Source organism: Gorilla gorilla, chromosome 4 (assembly GCF_029281585.2).
Source record: "Gorilla gorilla gorilla isolate KB3781 chromosome 4, NHGRI_mGorGor1-v2.1_pri, whole genome shotgun sequence".
Lineage (NCBI taxonomy): Eukaryota > Metazoa > Chordata > Mammalia > Primates > Hominidae > Gorilla > Gorilla gorilla.
The window spans coordinates 131591809-131609857 of record NC_073228.2 but is presented as its reverse complement, the minus strand read 5'-3'; the positions used below and the strand labels follow the sequence as shown (position 1 = coordinate 131609857).

At 37.7% G+C, this 18049-nt stretch overlaps 1 protein-coding gene across 3 annotated transcripts in view; it reads right to left on the bottom strand.

Annotated features, from left to right (window-relative positions):
• The window catches only part of CCDC192 (coiled-coil domain containing 192), a 230511-nt gene extending 213399 nt beyond the window's left edge, over nucleotides 1-17112 (bottom strand). The window contains exons 1-2 of one of the 3 annotated variants that reach the window (XM_031011048.3): nucleotides 17020-17112; nucleotides 10775-10826 (exon numbers count right to left, since the gene is read on the bottom strand). In XM_031011048.3, the coding sequence (XP_030866908.2) occupies nucleotides 10775-10825 (51 nt within the window). In that variant the 5' untranslated portion in view covers nucleotide 10826; nucleotides 17020-17112. Of the gene's footprint in view, nucleotides 1-10774; nucleotides 10827-15807; nucleotides 16109-17019 lie in introns of those variants that run through there. The other 2 variants (XM_019028132.3, XM_031011047.3) reach the window with 2 other exon arrangements.
• Between the last annotated feature and the right edge of the window lie 937 nt (nucleotides 17113-18049).

Sequence of the window (18049 nt, the reverse complement as noted above, 5' to 3'; positions counted from 1 at the left end):
AGTGTTAGTACAGAGTAACCCTTAAACTCTAAGGATATATATTTCTCTCACTTTTTCACATTACCAAATTCCCTTCCTTCTATACATACAAACTCCTCAACACCCTCATAGAGAATAAAATGTGCCAGCACTACACAGCACAAATTAGTATGCTTTCCTCAAATTATGCCAGTTGTTAGGAACTTTTTGCCATTTGAAGGAGCCAAATGGAGAAAAAAATGTCATGGGTATCTGATGAAACAAATCTGGAGACACTCAAATGCTTCCATTTATAGAGGTTCTTTGCACCACTGGTGCCTCTTGGGGAAATTCTGAAAAACATTCTGTCTGTAAACAATCTGTTTCAGTGCCACGTGTTTTCTAAATTTCTTTGTCTGTTGACATTTAAAAAAATTAAAAGAACACATTTGCATGAAGACAGGACCTTTTTTTTCTTATACATTTGCACTATCATATAAATTAAAAATGAAATAGGTCGTCTTGCCCAGTTGTTTGTGAAGGATCATTTTCTAAAGGACACTTCCCAGATATTTGGCCAACCTCATTTTAAATCACTAAGATCTTTTTTATGGCCTCTGCTCTCAAGTCAAATAGCACTTATTATTAAAGTGAGAACTTCTGGAGATAATGCTTCCTTCTTAGATTTAATTCTGTGTTTTTTTTTTGTTTTGTTTTGTTCTTGGTTTTTTTTTGTTTTTTTTTTTTGTTTTGTTTTGTTTTGTCTAGCTTTATATTGCTATAATTTTCTGGTCACAAGATAGTTCTAAAACTTTTCCCAGGCACATAATATGATTTTACTTCCACAAGCCTGAAGTTTTTGGGACTATGTGACTTCTTTGGCTGATGAAGGAGTGCAGAAGTTATATGTGTAACTTCTGGATAGAGCCCTCACAATGACAATTTTCCCCCTCCTACCCATTGCTGCCCAGATTGCAGAAATGCATTCCCAGGTGAAGTGTCCATCCAGAGAGTTCCCTGGAGACCTTCTGCTTCCCAACTTTAATGGGTTTTATGAAGGAGAAATAAATTATTAAGGTAAATAAAGTATTAAGAATTTAGTCAATTGCAGCAGATAACGTTCAAAAAATTAATGATAATCAAATTAAATAAAATTAATTGAAATTTTGATCTTTCTTGATATCAGACAAAAAAAATCCCAATTACAAGGATACTATTACTACTACCTTTCTATGCACTGCTTGAGCCGAAATCTTCAGAAGCTTTTTTCTGCAGAGAATTTAGGCTACACTATTTAAATTGGGTGAATATAGTTCATAGGAGCAGGGAACAGAATGGGAACAGGAGAGTATAATGTGGATAAATAAGATCTGGGAAAATAACATTACTTACCTTTAGCAGAAGAATCTAGAAATAAAGATTCAATTTACATACTATTTGTGTCCTTTTGTGGCAAAAAGTAAATTAAAATTGAATATATGAACATTGCAATGATTTGTTAAATAAAATATTTTACTTCCCTGAAGTTTGCAAGCAGATATTCATTTAATTTCTTATATACATTAAGAAAGATTTCTCTAAAGGGCTGTTACAATGACAGTTTCTATTCATATTTTTTGTCTTGCTTTCAGTGATAACACTATGGCTGTTTAATATTTCTTATTAATTTCTATTCACACAACCTCATTCATTAGGTTATGATTTATTCTGATACTTGTGATTGTATGAGGTTAGGGTTCCAGGAAACAGAGTCTGAAAGATTTGGCTGCAGAAGGCTTATTGGAGATGGCCCCTGTAAAGTAAGGAGAGAAGGAAAAATACAACAGAGGCTTCAGCCAATTCCAAGGGGAGATATGGAGCTGGGATAGCCCTTCAAAACTGTTTCCAATCAAAGCAAGGAGGTCACATCTTATGGCCCTGCATCAGAAGTCATTGAATGAAGGGTAATCCTATGAAGAAGGAGGTGGGGCAGGTAATTGTGGTAAACTGGAGCTCCCTCAGCTGAGGGAAATTTCTAGAGAGATTATAGACCTAAATACAAAAAGAGAAACTTCCTGGACACATACAACCTATCAAGAATAAAACATGAAGAAATAGTAAACCTGGACTGACCAATAACAAATAAGAAGATTGAATCAGTAATAAAAATCTCCTATAAAAGAAAAGCTCAGGACCTGACAGCTTCACTGCTGAAATCTACCAAACATTTAAAGAAGAACTAATATCAATTCTTCTTGAACTATTCCAAACAATTGAAGTGAAGAGAATTCTTCCTAACTCAGTGTATGAAGTGAGCATTACCCTGATACAAAACCAGGCAAGGACACAACAGACAAGAAAACTACAGGCCAGTATTCCTGATGAACATAGAGGCAAAAATCCTCAACAAAATGCTAGCAAATCCAATCCAATAGCACATCAAAAAGACTATTCATCATGATTAAGTGGGATTCATACCAGGGATAAAAGGAGAGTTCAACATTCACAAATCAATAAACATTACTCATTACATCAACAGAATGAAGGCCAAAAACATATGACCATTTCAACAGATCCAAAAAAAAAAGCATTTGATGAAATGCAACATCCCTTCATGATAAAAACTCTCAACAAATTTGGTATAGAAGGAATCTGCCTCAGCACAATAAAGACCATATATGACAAAGCCATATCTAATATACTGAATGGAGAAAAGTTGAAAACATTTTTACTAAAATCATAAGACAAGGATGCCCACTTCTACTAATTTTATTCAACATAGTACTGGAAGCCCTAGTCAAAGCAATTAGGCAGTAGAAAGAAATACAGGGCCTTCAAACTGCAAAGGAGGAAATCACATTGTTCCTGTTTACAGATGACATGATCTTTTGTATATGAAACTTCAAAGACTTTACACAAAAACAGATCTTTACAATAAAAACTACAAAACATTGATGAAAGAAATGGGTATACAAATAAATGGAAAGATTTCTCATGTTCATGGACATATATTAATATTGTTAAAATGTCTTCACTATCCAAAGAAATTTACAGATTAAATGCAATCCCTATCAAAATACCAATGGTATCCTTCACAGAAATAGAAAAAACAATCCTGAAATTGGTATGGAACCGCAAAAGACTCCAAATAGCCAAAGCAATCTTGATCAAATAGAACCAAGCTAGAGGCACACTACCTTACTTCTAAATATGCTGCAAAGCAATGGTAAACAAAACAGCATGCCACTGGCATAAAATACAGAAATCCACACATTTACAGCCAACTGAGCTTCAACAAAGTTGCCAATAATACACACTGAAGAAAGGACTGTCTCTTCAATAAATGGTGCTGGAAAAACTGGACATCCACACACAGAAGAATGAAACCAGTCTCCTATCTCTTCCAACTTACAGGAATCAACTCAAAATGGATTAAAGACTTAAATGTAAACCTGAAACTATGAAACCACTAGAATAAAAATAGGGAAAACACTTTGTGAGATTGGTATGGGTGAGGATTTTTTGAATAAGAACTCAAAAGCACGTGTAACAAAAGCAAAATTAGACAAATGGGATTACATCAATTTGAAAAGCTTCTGTATTGCAAAGGAAGTAATCAATATAGTGAAGAAACAACCTACAGAATGGGAGAAAATATTCACAAAGTATGCATCTGACAAGGCGTTAATAACCAGAATATATAAGGATACTGAACAACTCAATAGCAAAAAAAAAACACCTAATAATTTCATTATAAATGGACAAAAGACCTAAATAGACATTTCTCAAAAGACAAATTGCTAACACGTATATTTTTTAAATGCTCAACTTCACTAATTGGGAAAATGCAAATCAAAACCACAATAAGATATCATCTCACCCTAGTTAGAATGGATATTATTGAAAAGACAAAAAACAATGAATGCTGGTGAGAGCAGGGAGAATGGGAGATTCTTATATATTGTTGGTGAGAATGTAAATTAGTACAACCACTGTGGAAAAGAGTAGGGAGGTACCTTAAAAATTAAAAATAGAACTACTGGCCAGGCGCAGTGGCTCATGCCTGTAATCCCAGCAATTTGGGAAGCCAAGGCAGATGGATCACTTGAGGTCAGGAGTTGAAACTCTATCTCTACTTAAAAAAAAGTACAAAAGTTATCCAGGTGTGGTGGCATGTGCCTGTAGTCCCAGGTACTCAGGAGGCTAAGGCAGGAGAATCACTTGAATCTGGGAGGCAGAGGTTGCAGTGAGCCAAGACTACATCACTGCACTCCAGCCTGGGTGACAGAGTGAGATTCTATCTAAAAATAAATAAACAAATAAACTACCCTATGATCCAATAGCCCCACTACTGGGCCGATATCCAAAGGAAATGAAATTAGTATGTCAAAGAGATATCTGCACACTCATGTTTATTGCAGCACTATTCACAATAGCAAATATATGAACTCCAACTAAGTGTCCATCAATGGATGAGTGACTAAAGAAAATGTGATCTATTTACACAATAGAATACTATTCAGCCACAAAAAAGACTGAAATTGTGTCATTTGCAGTAACATAGGTGGACCTGGAGGACATCATGATAAGTGAAATAAGCCAGACACAGAAAGACAAATACTGCATAATCGTACTTATATGTGGAATCTAAAAAAATCGATTTCATAGAAATAGAGAGTAAAATAGGGGTTACCAGAGGCTGAAGAAGATTAGGGAGATGGTGGTATAGGGGGATAAAAACAAAGTTATAGCTAGATAGGTGGAATAAGTTCTAGTGTTCCACTGCAAAGCAGAGTAACTACAGTTAACAATAATACTGTGTATTTCAAAATAGCTAGAAAAGAGGATTTTTAATGTTCTTAGCAAAGAAATTATAAATGTCTGAGGTAATAGATATGCTAATTATCCTAATTTGATCACTACACATTATATACACATATTAAAACATCACACTGTACCCCATAAATATGTACAATTATTATGTGTCAATTACTTTTTAAAAGATGAAAACAACAGGAAAAAATCCCTAAAAGTATAACATTCCTAGAATAAAAATTAGGAGAAATATTTGTAGCCTCGGGCAAAGATTTTTTTAGATCAGATGTCAAAGCGTGGTCCATGAAAATACAAACTGATAAATTAGATCTCATCAAAATAAAAAACTTCTGTTCATCTACAGACATTACTAAGAGAATTACAAGACCAGGTACAGACAGGAGAAAATACTTGCAAAATATATATGAAAAATTCTTTACATCCAAATCATATTTTTTTAAACTCTCGTTATCAAAAAAGAAGCTAACACAACTTGAAAATGGACAAAAGGCTTGAATAAATACTTCACTAAATAAGATTGAAGGACGGCAAATAAGCAAGTGAAAAGTTGCTCAACACCATTAGCTATTAAGGAAATGCAAATTAAAACCACAATGAGTTATAACTAAGCCTATTAGAATGACTAAATTTTTTTTTTTTTTTTTGAGATGGAGTTTCGCTGTTGTTGCCCAGGCTGGAGTCCAATGGTGTGATCTCAGCTCACTGCAACCTCCGCCTCCTGGGTTCAAGTGATTCTCCTGCCTCAGTCTCCCGAGTAGCTGGGATTACAGGCATGCACCACCATGCCCAGCTAATTTTATATTTTTAGTAGAGACAGCGTTTCTCCATGTTGGTCTGGCTGGTCTCGAACTCCCGACCACAGGTGATCTGCCTACCTCGGCCTCCCAAAGTGCTGGGATTACAGGCGCGAGCCACTGTACCCGGCCACAGAATGACTAAAATTTTAAAGGCTGACCTTCATAGGGTTGCAAAGAATGTAGACGAACTAAAATTTTCATGCATTGCTGGTGGGGATGTTAAATGATACAATGACTTTGGAAAACAGTTTAGCAGGTTTTTTAAAAGTTAAAAGTACACCTACCATATGACTCTACCGTTCCACTCTTGTGTATTTTCCCAAGAGAAAAGAAAGCATATGTCTATACAAAGACTCATGCATGAATATTCATAGAAGCCTTATTTTTAAGGGCCTAAAACTGGAAATAATCTAAATGTCAGTCAACAGACAAAGGATTGTCTTAGTCTGTTGTGTGTTGCTATAAAAGAATATCTGAGGCTGGGTAATTTGAAAAGAAAAGAGGTTTATTTGGCTGATGGATCTGTAGGCTGTACAAGAAGCATGGTGTCAGCATCTGCTTAGTTTCTGGAGGATCTCAGACTGCTTCCACTAATGGTGGAAGGAACAGGAATGTGCAGATATCGCAGGGTGAGAGAGGAAGCAAGGAGACAACGCAGGCAGGTGCCAGACTCTTTTTAACAATCAGCTTATTGAGAACTCACCCCCAAGGGAGGATGTTAATCTATTCATGAGGGATTCACCCCCATGACCCAAACACCTCCCATTAGAACTCCCTCTAACACTGGAGATCAAAGTTCAACATGAGATTTGATGGGGACAAACAAACCATATCCAATCTGTAGCAGGGATAAACAGTTTGGTACCTCCAATACAATGGGAAACTATTCTGCAATAAAAATGAGTTATTGATACACACTACAACATGGATAAATTTCAAAACAATTTTTCTAAGTGAAAGAAAGCAGTAAAAAAGGGAACATTCTGTATGTCTCCATTTATAAAAATCTCAAGGAAATGCTTGAGGGGTGTGGGCAGGTGGGGAGAGGCAGGTGGGGGAATTCCTAAGGCGCATGAGTAACTTTTGAGGGTGGTAGATAGGCTCATTATCCTGATTGTGGTGGTAGCTTCACATGGTATCAAAACTCATCAACTTATATACTTTAAATGTGTCAATTATGTCTTGGTAAAGCTGAAAGAGAGAGAAAGAAAGGAAAGGCAAAACAAAGAGTTTTGAGATGTAATTTCTTACCTATTAGGGTGGTAAAAAAATTAACCTATTTCCCAGAACAGCAACAAATCTTTATTTAAATATAGATACATATACAATTTTATATTGTTCTCATCTTAACAATAAACAGAGATACCTCCTTTAAATCACTTATTTAAAACACAAATGATATATTGATAACCTTGATTCATTAACGATTTGAAGGTTTGCTCATCAAAGGAAAGAATCTTTTGAAAGTCATCTTAGAATGTTAAAATTTATAGATACCAGAAATATGACCAAATGTATGTTTCCAGCAAAACTAATAGTATATTACACTAAGTATTAAAAGAAGAACAGAATTTATATAATTTGACACAAATAAGACACTGCTTGTTTTCCCCAGCTTATCAAATATAATATCTTTTAGCTACTTTAAGGTCACTTTATAAAGCTGACTTCCTATATAGTGGGCTATTATTTGATCTTACAAATTAAAAACCAAAAAGTGCTTTCATATCTTTGGCACTTAAAATAGTGATTCTTTAATAAAGTGATCACTAAATTACTACTTGAAAGCTAAAGGGCTTATGGGATTTTATAATAAGCCTAGTTTTGCACACTGAGTAAAATACTTCATATATATTCTAGAGCTAATGAATTCATACCCATAGTCTTACTTTTAGATGTGGCACTCCACATAACCAATGACATTATATGTTTTACATTGCTCATTTCTATCTGTCTAGATTCTCAGAAATAGTTCAGAGGGAGCAATCCTGATCCTATTTAGGCCAACCCTTCTTGCAATAGAATTTTTATTTCCTAAACAGCTTCAAATGAGATAATTTATATGCACTAGCTATTCTGTCAGAAGATGTTAAAATGCAGCAAAAGCAATAGTTTAAATAACATTCTAATTCTCCAGCAGGCCCAAACAATAGACAGGGTTGAGATAAATGGGGACTACCTGGCACCTGAGAGTGGATTTAAACAAAGTCTTACTGGATTATCCCATCAGGTTCCTGCGATAAAGTAAACACATATTCTTTGATCACTTAACATCTGGAGCTCCTTGAATCTCCCCGAATCTCAATTTCTTAATTTCTAAATTGGTAATTATAACAATAGGAAGAAAATTATCAATATAACAATGATGATGCCAGACACCACCCTCATGGGCTGCTCTACGGATTCAGAGGGACAGGGAATTTCAATCACCTGCTACTACGCCTGGAGCTCAGTCTGTTTTATTTCAAATGATATCGATCGAGAGCCATTTTGATGTCTGAAATTTTGTCCCAGAGACTAATAAAGCTCAGTCCTTTCTCTAGGAATGCACAGTTTACCAACAGAGTTCAAAAGTCAAAGTAGATTCAGAGAATAGTGCAGTAAAGGCAAATAAAGAACCACCAAGACACAAAGGCAGAGAGAGCAGGGTTAATTCTGCTTGGTGGTCAAGAAATCTTCATGAAAAGATTTTCTCATCTCTGTCTTCTCGACCAAAACTAAAAGCAATTATTTAAAAGAGGCAGCTGAGATCCACCTGCAATTCGGTTCCTCATGGTTCACAGCAGAATCCATTCTGCTGAGTTCTGTGCTCTGTGAGTTCCATGACTTAAAAGAGACTGCGTTGTGGAAGAAGGCAGCAGCAATCATGGATATCCCCACCACTTTGAGGTCTCTAATCCCAACTCCCTCCAGCTAAATGTATTTCTTTAGAAATATTTTTTAAAAAATCAGAAACTGAAGCACAACCAGTTCCTTCAAGCCCCAGGGATCCCAAGCTTACCCATTGTAAATTGGAAGGGGATGGATTCTGAACTCCAGGAAGCCAATTGAAGCCCTTGGCAGAAATCCTAAAGGTAGTAGGTAATTGGCACCTTGTCCTTTTCAGTGTAGATACTGCCCATGAGAGGGTTACCTCTAGGGTGCTGGTTGATTAGCATCCTTAGAAGACAGGGCAGTTAAGTAGAAATTGGTGCCCTGAAGATTCCCATGTCCCAAATTCAAGGGTCCCCACCAACCAGAGAAAAATTGTTTTCATATGGTCCAGTGAGGGACACTCTTTGGGCAACAGTATCATAAACAGCTCCATTAAATGAAGCAAAACTTCATTATCAGGTTTTCTTAGCTGAAAAAAGCAACATAAGATTAAATTATCACTAGAGTTAGAAAATACATTTTTAATTGAAACCAAACTAATTTGATTTGCCTTTGGCTAATATTTCTTCAAGAGAAACTCTCTTTCTGAAAATTATTATAAATTTGAGAGCTATGTCCAGTTTGTCTAGGACCAGGTAAAATGAACTACACTGACAAGAGAGATGTTAACATTTTATGATCAAAAATAATTGTACAGAAGTGAGGTTCTAGATATATCACTCACAAGAGAATCAATTATTCTTAGCTGGTGGTAAGGTTTGGATCTGTGTCCCTGTTCAAATCTCATGTTGAATTATAATTCCCAGTGCTGGAGGAGGACGCCTGGTGGAAGGTGATTGGATCATGGAGGCAGCTTCTCACGAATGGTTTAGCACCATCCCCTTGGTGCCTTGGTGCTGTTCTCATGATGGTGAGTGAGTTTTCAGGAGATTTGGTTGCTAAAAAGTGTGTAGCATTGGCCCTCTCTCTCTCTTTCTCTCTCGCTCCTGCTCCCACTGTGTGAGATGCCTCGCCACCCCTTTGCCTTCGGCCATAATTGGAAGCTTCCTAAGGCCTCCCCAGAAGCAGAAGCCGAAGCCACTATGCTTCCCGTACAGCCTGCAGAACCGCGAGCCAATTAAATGTCTTTTCTTTATATATTACCCAGTCTCAGGTATTTCTTTATAGTGGTGTGAGAACGAACTAATACAGCTAGTGATGCTGGGATTGCAAGGGAGTGGTAGGCCAGAACTGCTGAATCCAGAAAGAAATAGAGAAATTAAAGAACAAAGTCCCCTGGCCCACAGGGAAGCCCAGTGGAATGCTATCAATTCCAAATAACCATGCTCCTGTACACTCTCAGGCACTTAACCATTTTCACATCCCAAAAATCTTATTTGAAGTAGACTAGTTAAGTCCATTATCTTTATTCTACAGATGAAAAGTAAAGCTTGGAGAGTTTAAATGACTTGGCTATCATCACAAAGGTTGGAGATGGCAAATTTTGGCCTCATCCCAAGTCTTGATTCCTAGTCTGTAATTTTCCTCCATACTATACTGCCTCTATATTAGAGCTGAAAAGATTGTTCCAGAAATATCTCTGGTGGAGTCCAGAGGGTCTTCAACCTGAATCAAAGGAGATTGAGGGAAATATAGATAGCTAATGTTTTTCTTTTTAAACAAAAATCCTCAAACTTACATAAAAGTAGAGAATTGGTATAATGATCTTCTGTATACCCATCACCTAGCTCCAGCACCTCTTAGCAACCCACAGTTTCACTGGAGGCCTAGGGAGGGACCCAGTGGTGCTCAGGTAGAAAGGACCCAGCTTTCCCAAGACATAATGGAGCTCATGGTGTAAGAAGCCTTCAAGGGTCACAGCGACTTGAAAGAGAATAAAACTAGATGTATCTGGAATAGACTGTGATTTAAACCTAAGTCTAGCTAAATCAAATACTGTGTTGTACCCAATGTATATCATTCGTGTGTGAATTCCAGGATTTCCTCATACACAAGCTGACACTTCAAAAATAGCCCAGGATGTCTATAGTATTGTAGGGCCACAGAGACCAGTGTGGCATTTATTACATGTCAAAATAAGAAAGGCCGTGCCACATCACACCTAACTTTTCCAAAGCCCCAGTAACATCCCATAGTTACCACTCCACCCCACTTTACATCAATCTTCTACTTGGAAAACAACTTTCTATGTTTTATTTCTAAAATCTTTACTAGTAAAATGTGAAAACTAAACAATATCAAGAAAACCTCAATATTAATTAAAGAAGTTAGTTTCATTACCTATAATGATTTTTTTTAAATAAAGAATTCATACAAACTTCATTTCTTACCGATACTTTGTTTTCTTGTTGTGTATCTGACTCTAAACTTCCAGACGTCATGCTGAAAAAAAGTAAACGTTTAGAATTCCAAAATTTTATTTCAGGCACTCATGTGCGCACACACACCCCCGCACCTACAATGAATAGATCATTACACTGTAACATTTAAAATAAATTTTCTAAAGTATTTCCTCCAAATGTCAATTTCTGGACATTTCTAAGGGAAATAAAAATAATGGAATGTAAACTTTACTCGCAGAAGATAAAATAGCCTTTAAAAGTTCTCTTGAGAATAAGTAGTCTAAACAGTACAATCTGTTCTAAAAACCTGAACAATCTTGTATTTCAACTAAAAAAAAAAAGTGGGGAGAGGAAAGGAAAGCATAAACTCCTAAGAATCAGCAGACGTGGAGAATTCTTTGTCTCCTACACTGTTCTCTCTCCCTCTCTCTTCTCTCTCTATCTCCTGGATCATTTCCATTAGCTTATAAACATGTTGTTATTTATCATGCCTAGAGCCTTCTTACCGCTTTAGTTTCCACTTGATTATACTGACCTCTTTTGCTATTCAGGTTACAGCAAAACGATATTCTCACTGTCTGCAATTCCTTCCCTTCTAGTTTTCTTTCTTTTTTGCTAAAGCCACTGCAGTTAGACTAGTACCACTACTAGTACCACTCCACAGAAACTGCACTTGTCCAATTCACCAAAGATCTCTGCATTCCTATACCCAGTGATTATTTTACACAACTCACCTTAACAGCTTTTGACATGACTTATCACTCTCTCTCTGAAATACTTTCTTCACTCTGTTCCCAGCACATCCAAGGGCCCTGGATACTTTAAGTCTATCCACTTGGCTTACTCATCCTTCCTTCTCGTCTTTGATCAAATGTCACCACCTCAGTGGGACCTACCATATGTATCTCATTTAAAGTTTAACCCCTCACCTCTTCACCATACTATTTTCTCTGTGATACTTATCACATTCTAACATACTATATAGTTTGCTTATTTATTATATTTTTTGTGTCATCTCCCAACTGAAAATGTAAACTCCTTGAAGACAGGAAATTTTTTCTGTTGTTTTTGTTACTCTACCCTCAGCATATTGAAGAAGGATAGGGTGGTCAACAAATATTTGTTGAATAAATAAATGAATTATCTAATAAACCTCATAGATGTAATAGATTCCTTTCTATTGTTGTCAATCAATAAAGCCTTACTTTTTTTTTTTTTTTCTGAGATGGAGTCTTGCTCTGTCGCCCAGGCTGGCGTGCAGTGGCACAATCTCGGCTCACTGCCTCCACTTCCCGGGTTCAAGTGATTCTACTGCCTCAGTCTCCCGAGTAACTGAGATTACAGGCGCATGCCACCATGCCTAGCTAATTTTTGTATTTTTGGTAGAGACGGGGTTTCACCCTGTTGGCCAGGATGGTCTCGATCTCTTAACCTCGTGATCCACCCACCTCGGCTTCCCAAAGTGCTGGGATTACAGGCGTGAGCCACTGCGCCTGGCCAATAAAGCCTTGCTTTTAAATCCCAAGGTACTTTTATTATTTTCTATCCCACTATCTTCCTCATGAATACATTGTTTTATTTCCATATTTCTGTGCACATGTCTCTCTTTTACTCATTTTTCAAAAAATTTGAAACCATTTACAAATGTTCACAAAGTAATCAGTGACTACTGAACAAAATTAATTAAGTTCTCACTTAGTGGAAGGAGACACTGGGGCTCTAAGAGATGTAATTGCTTTTCTCGCACGACACCCAAATCAGCAAAAAAACAGTATTTTGGTACTTTCTACTTGACAACACCTCTTTATCATGAAATGGAAAACAAACTCTTGGTCATCACAGTTGCTGGACAAACCAAAAAATGGCTTTAAAGGATCTTAATAAACAGAGCCCTCTAACGAATTTCATCTCCTATCAGTGAAACTCACAAAACGGATGTTTTCCCTCAACTGTACAGCCTAATAGTCCAGAGTGTGTGTTCATCCTCTTCTTAGTTGTTTCCTCTGGCCAGAACACTCATACTCTCTTCTCTGCTTGTTGAAATCTTACATTTCTTCACACCATAACTCAAATGCTGCCTCTCCCTGAAGGCCCTCTGACTCTACCAGTCAGAAGTATTTCTTGCCTTTGTATTTCACAAGCAGGTTTTGGACATCCACCTCTTGCAGCCCTTATTATGGTTCATGATGTATGTGATTATTTCTCTACCTGTGTTTTGCATTTCTCAGTGACACCCTCATAAAGGACAAGGACCGTGCTTCGTTTGTTTTTTATGCTGGGCAAAAAAGTCATATTCAGTCACCGAATGAAACCAAACAAAACAAAATACGTGAGTGCAATACCCTTATGTGCATACTCAGATGTGCCACAAATGCATCACAGAAAGTACAATTTGAGACTACTTTTAAATAATAATGCCTGAAACAAAACTGGTGATTTAAAAATGAGAGCTTTGGCTGCCTGACAATTATATTTAAAGGTCATGAGTCATGGCCTCAGAGTAACCATGGTAACCCAGCATACACAGGAGAAGTCATGTTGTACAATAATTAAGGGGGGAGGAAAGCTTTAGAAAGCCTATTAGCTTTGAGATAAAGACAAAATATAATTAACAAATATGTTTATAAAGTTTGTTTTTATTGCATTGTTTTCTTACTTCAGGGTTCACTGGAAACCTGGAAAAACTTCTTTAAATTTCTATTGGCAGGGAGTAATGATACAGCATTTTTCTCAGTGCGTTATAAGAACATTGAAATTTCCTTCCTTTAAATGAAATGTCTTTCTATCCGCTTTCTAAACTTTTTACTTCATTCTTCATGTCAAATTGGAGGACTAGTCACCAATTAGTCTGGGTGAATAAATGATTTATTTATTTATTTATTTATTTATTTATTTATTTATTTATTTATTTATTTATTTTAGATGGCGTTTCGCTCTGTCGCCCAGGCTGGAGTGCAGTGTCGCGATCTAGGCTCACTGCACGCTCCACCTGCAGGGTTCATGCCATTCTCCTGCCTCAGCCTCCCGAGTAGCTGGGACTACAGATGCCTGCCACCATGCCCAGCTAATTTTTTGTATTTTGTTTAGTAGAGACAGGGCTTCACTGTGTTAGCCAGGATGGTCTTGATCTCCTGACCTTGTGATACGCTCGCCTCGGCCTCCCAAAGTGCTGGGATTATAGGCGTGAGCCACCGCACCCGGCCTAAATGATTTTAATAAAATTGGTTAGGAAATACAGCTATTGAGCACTTCATTTGTATAGGAGAGGATTTCCTGGGAAAATTCTGTTTTGTTCCTTGGATTAACTGCATCCAGGGCCTGACTCTCCCTTACTTAGACAACATAGGAGCAAGTTCCCATTCAGTTTATGTAAACTGTGGAGAAGGTCTGTCTCAAGGGCATGAGAAGAGAAAAGGAGAAGGGAAGGCAAACAAGACACATGGGACCAGTTTGTTCCTGCTTAGAAGTGAAGAAGCTGAACTGAAGTCACCTACAAATCCACAAGAATAGCGTGACACTCCCCTGTCTCCTGCCTCAAAAGCCTGGCTTTCTACCTGCACAGAACACTCAGCTCCATACACCAGGAGTAAAAAATACTAACAATAATTTACAGAGAGAACAAAGTCCTGCTTTTCACTTGTTTTTTTCTGCTGATTGTACACTGGGCTATTTATTTGAAAGTTGTTCATCAGAGGGCATTTTCCCTCCATTTGGTAACTTTATGTTCAACTCCCCAATTGTCTACGTATTGATATGTTATCTCTTTAGCTGCTTTGTTCTGGGAAAATAAAAGAAAATGAGTGTTTGCTAAATTTCATTAGCTTCAATGAATGGATAAAGCCTTACTCCCTCCCATAGATTATTTAATTTTTGAGGCTTATGGAATCCTTTGCACAAATAAACAACATTTTACATAAAATCTTAGATTTGTGAATTTCTCATATCATCCACAGACTGTAGACCCAAGATGAAAAGCAAATAAGAACAAGGATCACACATTCACATAAGGAAAATACGTTTTAAAACTTAACGAAGCAGGCCAGGCACGGTGGCTCATGCCTATAATCCCAGCACTTTGGGAGGCCAAGGTGGGCAGATCACCTGAGGTCAGGAGCTCAAGACCAGCCAGGCCAACATGGTGAAACGCTGTCTCTACAAAAATACAAAAATTAGCTGGGCATGATGGCAGATGCCTGTAATCCCAGCTACTCAGGAGGCTGAAGTGGGAGAATCACTTGAACCCGGGAGGCAGAAGTTGCAGTGAGCCAAGATCACTCCACTGCACTCCAGCCTGGATGACAGAGTGAGACTCTGTCTCAAAAACAAACAAACAAACAAACAAAAACTTTAAAAAGCAGAACCATGGTTGCATGTGAACATCCCACAAGGATACTGCCCTATAGGATGTAGCTCCTGCTACAGAGATGTGGCCACCTCTCACTCAAGATTTAAAAGAAAATTGTAAATGGAAGATATTTCCACATTTGAAAGGGAAATGAGTATGGTGTCAACATGCAAAATTTCTAGTAATTAAATGCAGATCAATTAGAGAAGTGAACTGTACTTCCATATTTCTAGCCAACATTGATCTAGGTCTTTATGTGGGGAACATGTAGAGGAGGAATGACCCAGCTTTTTGTGTGTGCATCTCTTGGCAAGAGAGTAGTGAAGATGACATTTCATTTCAACTGAAAGAAGTCTGGCTTCATACCCTCCCCCTTCTCACATCAGTAAAATGGCTGGGGTGGGTGAGTGTGTGATTTTTAGAAGACCAAGTAAGGGACAACTTATTTGTTCAACAAATATTTATTGAACCCCTACTGTGTGTCAGGCCATGCCCTATGATCTGGGAAGACAGCAGCTTTCAAAGAAAGGGGTCACTCTCCAGGAAAGGATAAAAAGTCTGTCTGCTGTTATTCCCCAGACTTTAAAGAAAGATTTTTTTTGAAGTACTGAGTGAAAGCTACTTTATCCAGAAATTCCCATGAATTATTTTGGGATGAGAGGAGCTGGGAACTCACCTGCTTCTCTCTGAGGTGTCAGACTCTGGGACCACAGATTTCTTGCTATAGCATTGTCCCATCTCAAGCCAGACCCACTGGGATCCCCTGTCCCTGGGACAGACGTCAACAGGCATCATTCCTTAGAGTTTTAGAATCCCTGCTCTTGCTCTGCTGTCCCTTGTTGCTAGGCTACCACAATGGCTGTGGAAAAGACAGTTAACTTCCCAAAGAAAAAAATCTCCGTTACAAAGCCACAGTAACGTCTCAAAACATCTCACAAATCAGATCCAGGCATGAGAATAGGTGAAGAATCACCACATAGCCATCATTTCTGGAAAACTCATTCAAAGTGGAACAGAAACAGTGGTTTCATGCTCAAACCAAGGCATGTTTACATCCAGAACCAATGCTAAGGAAACAGCCACACTGCTGTCTGAGAGGGGTGCACACCCAGAAATGCATTGGTTTACAGGCAATCAGTGGTGTCACCACAGACCAACCCCTTATTGTGATGATCTGCTTTCCCTGGGACCCACCGGCCCCAGACAGAAGACCCCACCCGGCCACATTCTCATGAAAGCTTCTTTCCTAACACAGGATTGCACAAGTGATTCATTGTGCCTGATTAGCTGGTAGTTTGCTCACTGTTCACCTGCAACCGCTGCTCCATCTTCCCTGTTGCTTGTCCAAAGACACCAGCTACTTTCTCCCAGCCAGTTGCTGTATCTCTCCCTGGATGCATTTGTAGACCCAGGTGAACCTGTATCCGCTTCACTTTCTGCTCTGACAGGAAGTACAGGTAGGATCCCTGCAGTCCACAGCTCAGAATCATTCCTGGATTTTGGTCTGTATGTCCTGGACTCACCCAATCTAGTCACACTGCTCATCCTAAAATAAATTAGACTGGCATGACAGCAATGTTTCTAATCACAGAATTTGCTTCTAGGGTTAGAGCATTATAGAGCAAGTAACTACAATAGTAACAGGAATGAATAGTTAAGACTGATCTATTAAAGAGTATAATTAGCATTTACTTCTTCAACAAAACTTCAAGTGACCCAGCCCCTTGGTAAAAAAAAAAAAACCCTATGAATAAAATTAAGAACTATTGAGCGGTTGTTGTTCTGGATAGAAAAGCCAGCACTAAATGGGTAGTTGTGGAAAGGCAAGGATTGGGCAATCGGCCTTGCTTGTAGTTAGCAGCCTGTTGGGGATCAGAAATCATCTTACCTCTCTATGCTTTGGATTTGTTACTTTAACAAAGAACCAAATTAGCCGGGTGTGGTGGTGGGCGCCTGTAGTCCCAGCTACTCGGGAAGCTGACACAGGAGAATGGTGTGAACCCAGGAGGCGGAGCTTGCAGTGAGCCAAGATGGCGCCACTGCACTCCAGCCTGGGCTACAGAGCTGGACTCTGTCTCAAAAAAAAAAAAAAAAAAGGAAGAACCACTTGAACTATTTCTGTCATCCCTTCTAGCTAACATTTTGTTCTGTTTCTTTAGCTCATCTCATTAAAAAAAAAAAAAAAAAAAAAAGCCACAGAGTAGATTACACTTTAGTGCATTTTAGAGGAATGTCCAGATGTTCACTGTGTAGTTGTAGTCATAATATTTTATAAAAGAAAAGTCATCTCAATAATGGCTGGTGAAAGGCACTGTAGGCACTAATTATTTGTAATGGTTATTAATCTTATCATACATCTAGCTGATCAAAAAGAGAGGTGGAGAGATATGGCTAGTACAAAAGCAGACTTCCAAAAAGTCCTTGAAAAACAAAGTGACTTTTCCATTCCCATTTCTCCTTTAAAAAAATACTTCATGGGAAGGATTTCAGAAGGTGGTGCTGAGGAAACTGGCTGGGTCATTAAAGGCATATTGACCTACAGAATTCTAAGCATGCTAACTAATAAAATTAATGGTATTTTTCTTTTATAATTAAGGAAAAGTACTTATGAAAGTCACTCAAATGATTTTGTTTTAAAAAGTTGAGCTTTAGTTTAGAAAAACTACATTTTCTCCCTCTAAATGTAAAGAAAACAAAGAGGTATTATAACAAAACTTCTAGAAATACATATAAATCATTGACACTTCCACCATTAACATTGTTTTAAATTGAAAAAATGCTGTAAGGTCATTGGGGATCTTGTAGATTATTACATACAATTTTAAAACTTACCGTGTAGCCTATCAAAAACATATCTTTTCTTAGAATCAGAAATCATATAATGCGTATATAACAAGGAGGAATCTTAAGAATATGCA